General features: G+C 32.6%; 1 protein-coding gene across 1 annotated transcript in view; it reads right to left on the reverse strand.

Annotated features, from left to right (window-relative positions):
* Dbx (homeobox protein Dbx) overlaps positions 1-12,012 on the reverse strand; it is a 60,784-nt gene extending 48,772 nt beyond the window's left edge. The window contains exon 1 of the mRNA XM_074185728.1: positions 11,436-12,012. Within this exon, the coding sequence (XP_074041829.1) occupies positions 11,436-11,898 (463 nt within the window). The 5' untranslated portion in view covers positions 11,899-12,012. The remainder of the gene's footprint in view (positions 1-11,435) is intronic.
* Positions 12,013-14,391: the final 2,379 nt, after the last annotated feature.

Consider the following 14,391-nt stretch of genomic DNA (forward strand, 5'->3'; position numbering starts at 1 on the left):
TTGGAAAAAGGGCTTTTTGGATTTCTATTTCTCCATAATTGAATATTAAATGTGGGAAACTATCTATTTTGTCAAATAGAGAAGAATTGCAATATACATGGATTTATTCTTAATGTTTTTAAACGGGTATACGAGTAACTATTGTATGAAATCACTGGATTGTTACTATGAACAATTTATGTAATGAAAGATTAAATTTGATTTCAAACCAGGAATTGGCGAAGGTGCCAATATTTAACCTGCACCGTTGTTTTGAACTACTGTTCCATTAGGAACTGGCAGATAGATAAACTTCATCATCTAATAAATAAATGGTAAAGACAATTTTGGGTACAAGCTTTCATTTACCAGCTCTGAAAAGAAGAAAATAAACTTTAAGTTAAATCAAAATCTTCAATTTATTGCATTACACAATTTATATTATATAAATACTTATAGCTGGATTAATCTATTTCATAGAATTTTTTGTTCTGTAAAATACTTCTGTCAAGATCAAGTTACATGTTGTATGTATTCTTATTCATCTGCACAGGTGAATCTCGCGCAAAGCTTTTTATCATTTAAATTGTGTAATATAATAAATTGATTGCCCATTGTGATCGATCTTCGATCTGGAGTGTACATAGATCGGTTGATAGACATCTTGAGCATCAAGCATCTGAGGTAATAAAATATCAGATTACTTGGTACTAGTTGATATTCCAAATACCAAAATCTACTACACCCCACATTGGGGTATCAGCATATCAGAAAATAAGTCAGTTAAAATTCCAATAACTACCTATAGAAATCGACATTCCTTTCCTTTGTTTTCCTAAAACGAGATGCAGAAAGAAGAAGGTATCATCAGTAGTGCCAGACTGAACCACGAATGCATTGCCATCTATGGGAGTTGTGCCATTGAAGCTCAAGAGTTCACGCTGTATCTTTGGAATTTCACCTTGCTTGCCATTTCTCACTTAGTGATCTATCATCATTTACTATTTATGTCTGTCACAAATGTTATGTTTCTAGGTGGTTTACTTTTCGGTTACCTTTGTTTATAGGTGTTTTAGTCTCAACCCAAAATCGGTAGAATATCAAGAATTATTCATACCAAAAAACATCAATAATAACTTAACAATTTCAACATAACTTTTGCTAGTAATTCCTCGTATGCTCTGTTCCCAAAATTCAATCTATCAAGACGGAATAAAAAGAAGCAACTGGAAGACAAATCAAAGATCATTGACTCAAAGTAATTAAAAAGCATGATATTTCCAGTACTGAAAGTGACTAAAATGCATCTACCAATTTTATCTTTCCTAACTTTAGAATCACTGGTTTTCCCGTAATCTGCAAAAATTCTGAATTACATTGAGGCATTTGGTATTGTCTGATTAGCTACCTCATTTTAATCTCAAATAGATTTTTATTTGAATTTTCATCCATAATTTGAGTACACCATAACTTTATGCTAGGATGAATGAATATAGATAGATATTTGTAACAAATAACATCATATTTCACACTTCACAAATATAACAATTGTATCCAAAAACCTATTCCTTTGTAATTGGCATATGGTTTATTGTAATATCAATTTGTAATTAATCTTCCAAATCCGTATTCATGATTCATTGACACAATATGTTAATGATAATAATAATATGAGAGAAGTTCTAAGACTCTCTCCCAACGCTTGCAGTTCCATCTGTCGCTGATGCTTCAACCTGAAACAACAGCTCTCCAGAATGAAAGTACGAACACCATGTTTACTTCCTAGTCCTCCTCGAAACGACCTAAATAACAAGTTGTCGTCGACAAATCCCCAGAAAGTGTGAAGTCGAACCGTCGCCGTCACCGGAGGAGCAAATGACGTCACACACTTCAACACCTTCGTCAAGTGTGCGCCCTCTGTGAACACGTTACCACGGTAACCGGGACGCCTCAAGTAACGCTAATCCGAAGATATTCCCATATTTCTGTGTTTATATTATAGTTACGTGAGGAAAACGGAACATTTGTATGAGGAAATGAGGTAGTTTTCTTTCATTTTACGAAATGAGGGATGAAAGTGGTTGCGTGAAGGGATATCTGAATAAATGAGAAAGGGAGTTTGGGAATGTAAGTTAAAAAAAAGTTTGTAGTAGTTATCATTCGTGTTCAATATTGATGTTGAGGTCGAAGTTTTCGTTGGTACTCATTCGTTTATTTTACGTTATGTACTTTCTATGTCATCCTTCTATGAACGGCAACCCTCAAAAACAGAAACTTGTTCAAGTTGAAGATTAACGAGGTCTTACCTTTCATAGTGTGATTTCTAACACAGTTAAGGATACTGCGCCAAAAATCTGCTCAAAAATCACACTAACCCAGTGCCATTTCCAGAACTTTATTGGTAAAATCAATGTAACGTCTTCCAGAGTGAAATTTACAAGAAATATCTATTGCAACACTGTTATGTGAACATATTGTTCACATCCGGTGTGACCAACATAGCATTTAGGATAGTTCCACAGTTGTACACTTTGTTAGATTGTATATCTATCGAACTTTAATTATCTGTTTCGAGAAAAAAATACTTTTCAAATTCCGTTTGCATCTTTGATAATTTTAGTATTTAGAAATGCTAACAGATCGTTTTCTTCCATTTCCAGATGGATATATATATATATATATATATATATATATATATATATATATATATATATATATATATATATATATATATATATATATATATATATATATATATATATATATATATATATATATATATATATATATATATATATATATATAGAATGTTATTATATCGAGTGGTCCAACGAAAAGTATGCACCTTGCTTTTCTCCTTTTTTTGTAACTTAACGCAAAAATGCTCGGACATGTCAATTTTGCTTTTGAGGGGGACACATTTTAGATGTATTTTTCTACCTGTGCCTTCAACCCCCAGCGAGGGTGGGTAACAACCCTAAAATTTTAAATGATCATTCGATTTGACATTCCAATAGCATTTTTAAAAATTGAGATGAGAGAAAAGAAAAAAAATAATTGAAAGTGATCAAGAACATCGTAACCGAACAAGGATTCTCACTAGAGCTGAGAATGTAAACCTATGTCAAATTCACAGCAGAACAATATATGTATCCTTCAGGGGTATATCCTGTTACACTTGTTCGTCATCATGGTTACCTGGAATTTTTCATATTTCACTGTCGACGATGCTACATTATTATATGGCGATAAAGGTGATGGTCATCCTCCACCACAGTATCCCAAGTATTTCACTTTTCCTAAACGTCTGTGAAGTTAGTTACATTGTTTTTCATACAAGACAACAAACCACTTTGCCAAACCTAAAAAAGAACTTCTACAAAATTTTCAGGTGTTACTCTTGAGGAACACTTGATAATACGCTGCAAAAACCTCACTGGCTCCCACAATCCTAAATTTTATCAAATGGTCGAATTTTAAAAATGTGGTTGTCAAATTTGATGAACAAAATTTCGTATAATTCCATTGATAATTTGGAAAGCAGTTTCATGAAAATAATCAAAAACAAAAAAAAACAAATAAAAATCGCCAATAACTATCATTTCATACATTTTCTACATGAGAGAAATGCATTTTCATTTATACATTTCAATAGCTTCCAATGCATACTTGTATTTTTTCAGAAGATTCAAAATCAAAACCGCAACTAAAAAAACACCCTTAAACCTCCCTTACTTCATAACACCTTATGAAAACATCCCATTATGTAACTATCTATTAACAATGTTCAACAAACCATTGTATTGTGCCTCCACAATGGGTTTTTTCGTGATAATCCTCCAGTATATTTACACTGAGGATTTAAGAAACCTACCAACAAAGGCCCCGTTTATTAGGTTCGTAGATACATTGTATTTCATAACGTTGCTATGACTGTTCTTTTCATTGCCATAAATTTAACAATATGGTTCAATAATGCAGAACATGATCACCAGTTGTTTTTTTAAGGTCTTGTGCGATTTTTATGATCCCCCTTCGGCTGACTGGAATGATGGGCGTGCATATTAAAAGCGAATTTTTTATAGCTTTTCGGGATCTATTTAACGTTCGTGTGAATGTTTGCGAGAGGATAGATTCGCAGATTTGAGTTAGCAGTTCGATTGCTATCTTTGTCAAAATTGTCGGAGAGTCCGATTTGAAACTAAACTGAATTATTTGAGGATTAAATTATCAGAATAAAATCAGCCGAGGAGATATTGTGTTTCAAATCTATAAATGATTATGAATTATTATAGTTTAGAGACAGTTTATGATTCATATCTATCATTATCTATGTTTTGGTGAGGATAAACTAGAAATAAGCGATGAGTAATTTATGACTGAAATATATATTTTTTAAATTAAGTGTCCTTCTATAGAAATACTTACAGAAGACAAAAATAACTACCAAAAAAATCACATCAAGAAATAATGTAGTCGTAAAATTTCGGTGGTAGTTCATTAACTTTCAATAAATGAAAAGTATTGTTTTTCAGATTCGTTTTTTTTACTTTTCTGAAGAATTCCTAAAGTAGTTTTTTAAAAGTATTGTCAACCAAATTTTAAGAATTCAAGAATAAATCAGTAACTCAATTTTACAAAGGTAGATAAAGGAAGCGAAGTGATTACTATATGATGAAGACTTTACCAAAGGTAGCAAAATAGACAAACTAACAGTTTGTCTCACAAAAGTTTATTAAAAGCATTGAAAATATATAAATTTCAGCCCTATGAAATGAAGGATCTTCAGGAGATGTATAAAAAAAGTCGAATATTTACTTTAGCCATGGTTTTTTATGGCAATGTATATATTTTCCAAAATTGCTACAAAATGGCAATGTTGCTGTTGATATTTTTGAAAAGTTTTCAACATGTCTAAAGGGACTACCCATTATGTTATAACTCATAAGCATAGAAGGACTTTTTACATTTTTTTCTCATTATGCTCCACCTTCTTATTTTTCCCTTCGACAATGGTTGAACGAGAGATTCTTGGATAAATGGATTGACAGAATGAAGAGAAACAATTGAGTAGTCTCTGAAATAACGGATTTAACTCTATCAGATTTATTATTTGTTTGTTTATAAAATGCAATCTGATGATATCGGTGATCTTTAAAGGCTTGTTACAGTAGAGGTTTGAAACTCATTATTCTTTAAAGCACAATAGAAGACATTTTGCGTAGTATAATGTAGTAGTAGTGTTCTCTTGTTTTAATTTTCATATTTTTTTCTCTCAAATCAAGAGATATATTTGTGAAAATGAGAAAACTAACAAGTTATTATCAAATATTATTCATTCATTCTGTGTTGATTTCAACAAAAATTTATTTAATTTTTTGCGTAGTTTATTGAAGTACGCTTCTTATAATTCATTTTCCATTCAGAATAAGAAGTCGCCTATTGATCATCCACGAGTGAAAAGGAAAGCCATTATATTTATTTCTGTATTCAGAATTATAAATTCATTTGTAAAAAAATTGTCAGAATTATTGAAAACTGAAGTAGGAAATGAATAATAATAAAAAATCACGAACCACGAGTATTCAATAAATGATCTACATATCCATGTCAAGGTCTCAAAAAACAAATTTTGAATTGGATGCTATTATTATATAAATTAATATAATATTAATCATTCATTCATACTATATTATGAACTTTTCTAATTCACCTATGTAAAATTCACTTCAGTTAAGCTACTACAAGAGTGTAAGAAAAAAACCTTATAATGAGAAATCATATACCATCCTCCATGCTCTCAAATAGGTATATATCTTTACAAAAAATTGACAAATCTCTTAAGATCACAGACTGGCCTAGTCTAGTGAAGGATCAATACGAATATATAATAGTAATCCAATTATCTTAGATATAAAAGTTGTTTTCTTGCTTTTATTCTTTGGAAGTTTCCCAAATCATTGTTTAACGATGAAAAAGTAGAAAACAAGATTTTTTCCAAAAAAACAAATTTTCCTCACTCCCTACTTGATTTAAAATCACTTTTGTAAGGATACCTTCTCACGTAGGCATTCTTGGCAACTAGAACGTAGGCAAAGCAGCAAGAGAGATGGTGAACGATTGGACAGAACACCATAACCCGAAAATACGGAAAAAGTGATCTAAAAGTTACATCAATTCCCAACTAAGAGAATAATGGCGAAACGACTGGCAACAGAAGAAAACTAAGCTTATGGAAATGAAAACTTTCGTAGAGCCATGGAAAACTTTCCTTCTAAGCAGAAGACACAAAGTGATCCTCTCTGGACTCCGACTAGGCCAAACAAAATATACCCACGAACATTTCAAGATGTTCAAGATGTGTCTAACTTGTAAGTGCCAGTGATTGTTGAGCAATTTTAATTGAGTGTCCAGAAAATAATGCGTTGTGTAGAATATAGTTACATTTTAGAACGCGGCCTAAAGGTGCTTCTGGAAACAAATTTGGTTACATTTCTGAATGAAATTCGCATGAGAGACAATATACTCGTTTATTAGTGTAACCTAAACCGTAACTATCTGATACCTGCAGGTAGTCTTAATACTAATAACCCAACGTATATATATACAGGGTCCTGCAACAGTGGCGCGGTGTTCCATATCTCTATATAGGAAGCAGATAGGAATCTAATTTTCTATAATATTACCTTATTGCTCGAGCTCGACAAAATAAAAATATTGGCGGTCACACAGGGTGTTCGATTTTTTCTGGGCGGATCCCAACTGTGTCTTTTTAAATGGCAACCTATATTTTTTATCGCTTTTTCGGTTTCTTCATAGAAAATAAAATAAACTTTATGTATATCTGCACTTCGAAAATATTGACGGTTTTCGAGATATCTAGCATGACAGGTTTTTTTTTCCAATATTCGTCACTCAGAATATTTGAAATTATAAAGTGGTGCCAAGTCCAGTTGAAATTTTTTTTGGTCGAATATTCTACATTGGTAACTCTCTCAAACGATATATCTGAAATCGACCTGTGATATACAGGGTATGAAAAACCGCTTGCCAAATATTGTAAATGAAAATTTGCAAAATCTTCCTTAGATTAAATGGAACACCCTGTATATTATTGATCCATAAGAAGCGCCAACGAAACCTCTACAAATTTCATTAAGTATTCCCTATGTCTAAGTTCAATAGTTTTTCTTAAATGAGCATTTCTTTCGAAAAATGGTCATTTTTTCAAAGCGAAATCCATTTGACGACTGATAAAAATATACGAAAGATATCTTGTTTCAATTTTGTACATTAGAAGGTGTCCAAACAAATATTTTTTAACGAAATAAATGTATGTACCTATCACTTTTTGCTAAATGGAAAATTATTTTTTGATTGGATGCAGAATTTCACTCATAAATCGTGCAATATCAAACCAAACAAGTTAAAAGAAACATTATAAATAACTATTTTTTTCATGTTATTATATTCATTCAGAGCTTGAGTTCTAGATATTCAAATTTGTCAACTGGCAAATTACAAAACTACAAAAGGGAGAGTTTAATTAAGGTTGATAATGAAACTTTTATAAAATATGTTCAACATGTCTTCCATTTTCTTGAATGCAGAGCTGAAGTCTATGTTTGAAAGACTGTTCTACCCTGCGCAAGACAGCTGGTGTAATGCTGCGAAAAGCATTCGTTATTCTAAGTCGCATATTTTCGGGAGAAGTTGGTGGCTCAACGTAAACCATATTTTTTATGTATCCCCATAAGAAAAAATCTAGTTTCGTCAAATCTGGTGATCTAGCGGGCCACCGTACAGGCCCATTCCGTCCTATCCATTTATTGGGAAATACTTTATTTAGATGATCTCTCACTTCTGCCGAATAGTGAGCAGGTGCACCATCATGTTGTAACCACATTCTATTGCGGAGGTCAAGAGGAATATCATCTAACAAACCTGGTAAATCATTTCGTAAGAAATTGAGATAAATTGCACCATACATATGTCCCTCAAAAAAGTATGGACCAATTACATATTCTCCAATGATGCCTCCCCAGACATTTATCGACCATCTATGTTGATAATCCACCTGTCTCAATAAGTGAGGATTTTCTGTCGCATAATAATGTTAATTATGTCGATTTACAAATCCATTTTTATGGAATGTCGATTCATCCGACCATAAAATATTATTGAAAAAATATTCGTTTCGACGAATTTTGTTCATGGCCCAATTGCAAAATCTCACTCTTTTCTCGAAATCAGCATACAGTAGTTCTTGATGTAACTGAACGTGGTATGGATGCAAGCGATGTTTCTTCAATACTCGTTGCACTGATCTCTCACTTATATCCACTATTTCCCCAATTTGTCGTTGACTCCTACTAGGATCTTCTTCAACAGCAAGAAGAACTTGCAATTCATTATCTTCATTAGTAGCTGGCTTGATGCGCTCATGTTTGGAATAAATAATAGATCCAGTTTCAACGAATCGTCCCAAGACCTTTCGGAAAGATCTTTCATCTGGATGCCTTCTATCTGGATACCGTTGAGAATAAATTCTACTTGCCAATAAACAATTCCTGTCTGATTCACCTAATATGAAAATCATATCAATCAAATCACTTTTTGATAACAACATTCTGATGAAATTATACCGACAGTTCAACTTCACGATTGACTAAAAATTTCAATATTCATTTGCAGCCAAATATTTTGTTCTGTCATTTGCCAGACTACTTGATTTCCAATAAATATTTCATTCGCTGAAAGGTTGTTTTAGACCGAAAGGATATGGCACAAATTCCGAGATTTTTGAAATTATTGTAACTATTCAAGAACGTCCATTTTGTGGTGTAATTCGCAACTTGTTTATCTAGCAACAGGTAATTTTAGGAATGGGCGATATTTTAAGGAAAGGGTATTTTTTGTATTTGTATTCTTATCAGTCGTCAAATGGATTTCGCTTTGAAAAAATGACCATTTTTCGAAAGAAATGCTCATTTAAGAAAAACTATTGAACTTAGCCATAGGGAATACTTAATGAAATTTGTAGAGGTTTCGTTGGCGCTTCTTATGGATCAATAGTATACAGGGTGTTCCATTTAATATAAGGAAGATTTTGCAAATTTTCATTTACAATATTTGGCAAGCGGTTTTTCATACCCTGTATATCACAGGTCGATTTCAGATATATCGTTTGAGAGAGTTACCAATGTAGAATATTCGACCAAAAAAAAATTTCAACTGGACTTGGCACCACTTTATAATTTCAAATATTCTGAGTGACGAATATTGGAAAAAAAAACCTGTCATGCTAGATATCTCGAAAACCATCAATATTTTCGAAGTGCAGATATACATAAAGTTTATTTTATTTTCTATGAAGAAACCGAAAAAGCGATAAAAAATATAGGTTGCCATTTAAAAAGACACAGTTGGGATCCGCCCAGAAAAAATCGAACACCCTGTGTGACCGCCAATATTTTTATTTTGTCGAGCTCGAGCAATAAGGTAATATTATAGAAAATTAGATTCCTATCTGCTTCCTATATAGAGATATGGAACACCGCGCCACTGTTGCAGGACCCTGTATATATATATATATATATATATATATATATATATATATATATATATATATATATATATATTGTTATATATATATATATATATATATATATATATATATATATATATATAACAATTCCTTGGAGTTATTTGGGATAGCAGCGAAGCGCAAGTATACTCTTATAACATTATATTTCCAATATTTCGACAATGGTTATTGTCATCATCAGGGAGCTAAGATGATAGATTTTGAATTAATACAGAACTTAAGTTAACAGACGGATACTTACAATGTTAGTGAGATTGGTCGCAATTGAGTTGAGTTAAAATTAAAATATGAACGTTGTGATCATGATAAAAACACGTAAGAACTGTAAAATTACGAGACATATGAAGTAAGTGAAAGCTACAAAATATATACGTTAAATGAGGAATATTCATAAAATTGTGTTTTTTAAATTTGAGATTGAACGTGGTGATCTTAGGTTAGAAACACATCACTTGTCAATTTATTAAATTTTGAAGAAGAAGTAGACTTGGCATTTGCCGCTGGTGCAATTAATCAAAGAGTTACAGTTGCCTCCAGAAGAAAGAGTTTTGTTATATAATTTTTGTTAATAAGTTGATAAATGAATTTAAGTAATGTCAAATGAGTTGTCTTTGAAGGAATTCCAATTTTTGTCTATAAAAAGTGAATAGGAATATATTTCACTTAAATGTTGTAAGTCTGTTTTTTTATTCAGACAATTTTGTGATTGCGAAATGTAAGTCATTTCAAGGAATAATCTTTTAGAAACATTCCTCTCTTTGGTCAAAATTTTTACTGAGTTAAAGTCCATTACATGTCCATTATTATAAACATGTTCACTAAGGGCACACCTTTCTGGATGAAGTCTACAGTCACTTTTGTGTGCAGATATTCTGTCTTTTAATAATCTGGCAGTCTGACCAATATATTCAGCACTGCAACTTATACAAGGGATACTATAAACCACTTGAGATTGAAATTTTTTTGGGATTTTATCTTTTAAGTTTGAAAAAAGGGAATTAATTGTTAATATAGGTTTGTGTGCAATTTTTATATTATCAATATTTTTGAAAATTCGTGTGAGTTTGGGTGTAATTTCACTGGTATATGGTAAGGAAGTAAAAAGATAATTATTTATCTGAATTTCATTATTATTATTATTGATATCATTGTCCTGACTTGGAGAGATTGAAGGACGAACGTTATGATCTATTTCATTTGGGGACGTGTTAAACAATATCTTGTTTAATAAGGTTTTAGGTTTTATGTTATTGCCACATGGTGAAATGTGGCAATAACATTGCCACATTTCACCATTTTTTCACCTCAATTATGAAACATTCTGTATAGAGAGCAGTACAGAAAATATTCATTTTGGTATTGAGGTTTATCAGTATTTTTAAATATATCTCATTGAAAGTCATTTTCAAATTTGTTATTGAAGTTCGAAATGTCAATTTCATATATCTATGAGAACCGTTCTACGATAAAATGAGTAACTATTTTTCTAGTTTATAATCAAGTTCTCTACAAAAACGCATTTGGAAAAATCAGCTTTCAAATCATATAATGTTTTATAATGATATATATGTTATAAAAACTCGTAATATTTCTGGAACCACCATAACTACGATGAAATGAGTTGTTACCTTCATTATTTATCAGGACACTGTGCAGGCACAGAAAAAGAAATTTTGCTTTTTTGCAAAAGTATGCAGAAATAAATAATTTGGTGTAATATAGCAGATTTCTTTTCAATTTTATGGCCTACTTCTTAATTATTTATTGATTGGAGATTGAATTGATAGTTCAAATGTGAAGGTTCCATTGACAAAAAGTTGGTTGATAATTATAAATTACTTCTACTTACCACTATTATTATTTCTTTGCTGTAGTTTTTCGTCCCCCAAAATAGCACTCACACTAAACTTCAATACGGGTTTGGAATCCTTGATACTTTCACTCAGTCTACAATGTAAAAAATTACAGTCTAATCTTCCGCAGTTCGAACACATCCTACTTCTCAGACAATTATTAAACCTCAAGAAAACATCATTTCGATCCACTGGAATACTTCCCGAAGACATCGGAGACAATCTGTCGTCGTCGTCTTCCATTTTTCCATTAGAAGGAGAAGGACTTCGTTTTATCAAATGCGGCGACTTGTAACTTTCCTCAGAATCTTCCTTACTATCTTTCAAGTCGAGGTTTTCCGGGGACATTTTTCCGCTAGAGAGTAGGCTTTCCATCGAGAAAGGACTCTGGTTATTATTCAAACCTTTTAGCATCTTTTCCCTGTGGGTGTTCACGAAATGCAGGGTGTTTTGAAACATAACGAAGTTGTTCAATTCAAACTGCTGTCATTTTCGCGGGTCAGAACACGCACGTGGCAAGTGGAAAATATGAATACGCGTGGAAAATGATCTTTCCCGGAAGCAGAGCAATGAATACAGTGTTCGACGGCAGCTCTTGAATACACCCTTATGCGCAGGGGTAGCAATTTAACTGAACTGATATATTTGTTGTGAGAGCCACCCTTAGACTGGCAAAGGGGGTTGGGCTTGAGCTATTTCAAGGGGAGGAGTTTTCTTTATATTTTGATTCGATTGTATTCTCGGTTGTAGCACCCTTAAATTGTACTTTTATAACGGCGTCGGCATCTCTAGTTTTAGTATATCGAAAACGTAATAATTGCAGTCATGATTTCCGGTGTTAATTTATAGTTTTCAGGGAGTTTATTGGTTGGATATTGGGTAAATAGTCCTTTTATTGTTTCGGGAAAATCTGCAGTTGATTGGGTTTTGATCTTATGGGAGGTTTTATCATGGAGAAAGTTATTTTGGATATTTTATTAGGACAAGTAGAGATGATTGAAAAACTTAGGAACATAAAACGGTTACACCTTGATTGGCGTTTTATTTCAAGGTGTTTCAAGTCTTTTTATGATTAAAAGTTGAAGTTTATGAGTCAATTTTAATTTTTATATTTTTTTCATTTCACGCTGCGTAGACTGTATGATTCCTTAGACAAGGAATGTGATGAAATCAAATCACAACTTGAGAAACATATTTATTTATTTAAGATTTTAGACATAAAATGGGAAAAGTCTTGATATGATAATTTGGATTGGTTCGCAACATCCAATAAAAGTTCAAATAATCTTCCATTGTGGAATTTATGAATATCGATGGGGCTATTCAAAAATTTCAAATAGTTAATGATTTCTTCCCATATTTCTTATGAAGGCGAACTTAAGTACGAGGTCTGTTGAAAAAATAAGGTGAATATTCAAATTTTGCGGGCTACCTACATTAGAGATTTCTTTATTTTTTTAAGTTGGTACTCTCGTCTCGAACATATGTTCACATTTTCAGCTGTTTAGCAAGTACAGTTTGTTGGTGAGAGCATTTAAGTTAACAGTGTTTTGCGTGTTTGGCGATTTTCTGCTCTCAAAAAAAGTGGATCAAAGAATTTGCAACAAATTTTGTGTAAAAAATCGAATTGAATGATCAAATACACTTGAAATGTTGACAGTGACATACGGTGATTGTTCTCTGAGTTAGAAAAATGTTTAGAAGTGGTACAAGTGTTTCACACAAGACCGAGATGATGTGAATGACGATTCTCGCCCTGGACGCCCCAGCACACCGATTAAAATGTTGAGAAAGTGAAGAAAATTGTTATGAAGAATCACCATTAGAGAAATTGCTGAGGACGTTGGCATATCAGTTGGCTCAAGCGATGCAATTGTTTTCGGAAATTTTGGGCATGAAGCGGGAGCTTCACATTAGCATCGCTCAGGGATTGTTGACTTACAGTCAACGGCGATCCAGATTTGCTTAAAAGTGTAATTTTTGGACCAAAACCAATGCCGTAATCATGCCTCAGCCACCGTATTCACCAGATTTGCCCTCCTGCGACTCTTTCCTCTTCCCAAGATTGAAGAGACTCATAAAGTCATAAAGTTTCGGGGACAAATGGGACAGGGGAAAACAGTTTGATTTTCTTCTTGAAGATGATCACTTGGTGATCGAAACACGTGTCGAGATGTTAAAATAACGGTTTGGTGCCAAGAAAAAACTCCAGTAATATTCATTACTACACCAAAAGTTCCAAACAGTGTATCACAAGTCTTCTACTTGTTGTTTCTTTTCATGCTCCTTTCCTTTTATATCTTGCACTTTGTTTCACTGGTTATCACCATATTTAAAAAAAAACATCATCTTTGCCGTAATCATATTTAGGCGTTTTTTGTTACTCGGTAGCCTTCGTATTAGGAGCAGAATCCAATAAATTCGGATTGTTGACTCTTGAATCCCATTCGAGTATTTTTTTTTTTCGCAACATGAACAGATATTGTTTTTCCAACTTCCTCAGAACCAGAAAAAATCAGGGTCATCAATCAGAATTCGGTAGCCTTTGAGTGAAATAGGCATCGTTAAATCAATTCAAGTTAACATCGAATCCCACATATGTTTTGAAACTGTGGAAACGTGTTTGAGCTGGTTTAGAGATTTGGATTTTTGGCAACTCCCCGAAAGTTGGTTTTCCCCCAAATGTATTTCACGGTTTTTGCCAAGTTAGAGAAAATATCAAAAAATGAAATTTATAATAAATTGTCAATTTCTAAAAGTTGCAAAACATCTGACCTTTCTATCTAGAGTGGAACAAATAGCAAAGCGATGTCTTCAGCTAAACATGAACATCAAAGTTTCATGACAACATCAAAGTTTCACGTTGATTTATTTTGTGTCTTATAATGCTGAGTTGTTTAGGTAACTAGTTTATGTAGAAGAGTATTAGAGAAATAACCAAGCGTTTTCCAC

The sequence above is a fragment of the Leptinotarsa decemlineata genome, unplaced genomic scaffold (assembly GCF_025532065.1).
Source record: "Leptinotarsa decemlineata unplaced genomic scaffold, Ldec_3_MD MMD2_tig00078346_RagTag_RagTag, whole genome shotgun sequence".
Classification (NCBI taxonomy): domain Eukaryota; kingdom Metazoa; phylum Arthropoda; class Insecta; order Coleoptera; family Chrysomelidae; genus Leptinotarsa; species Leptinotarsa decemlineata.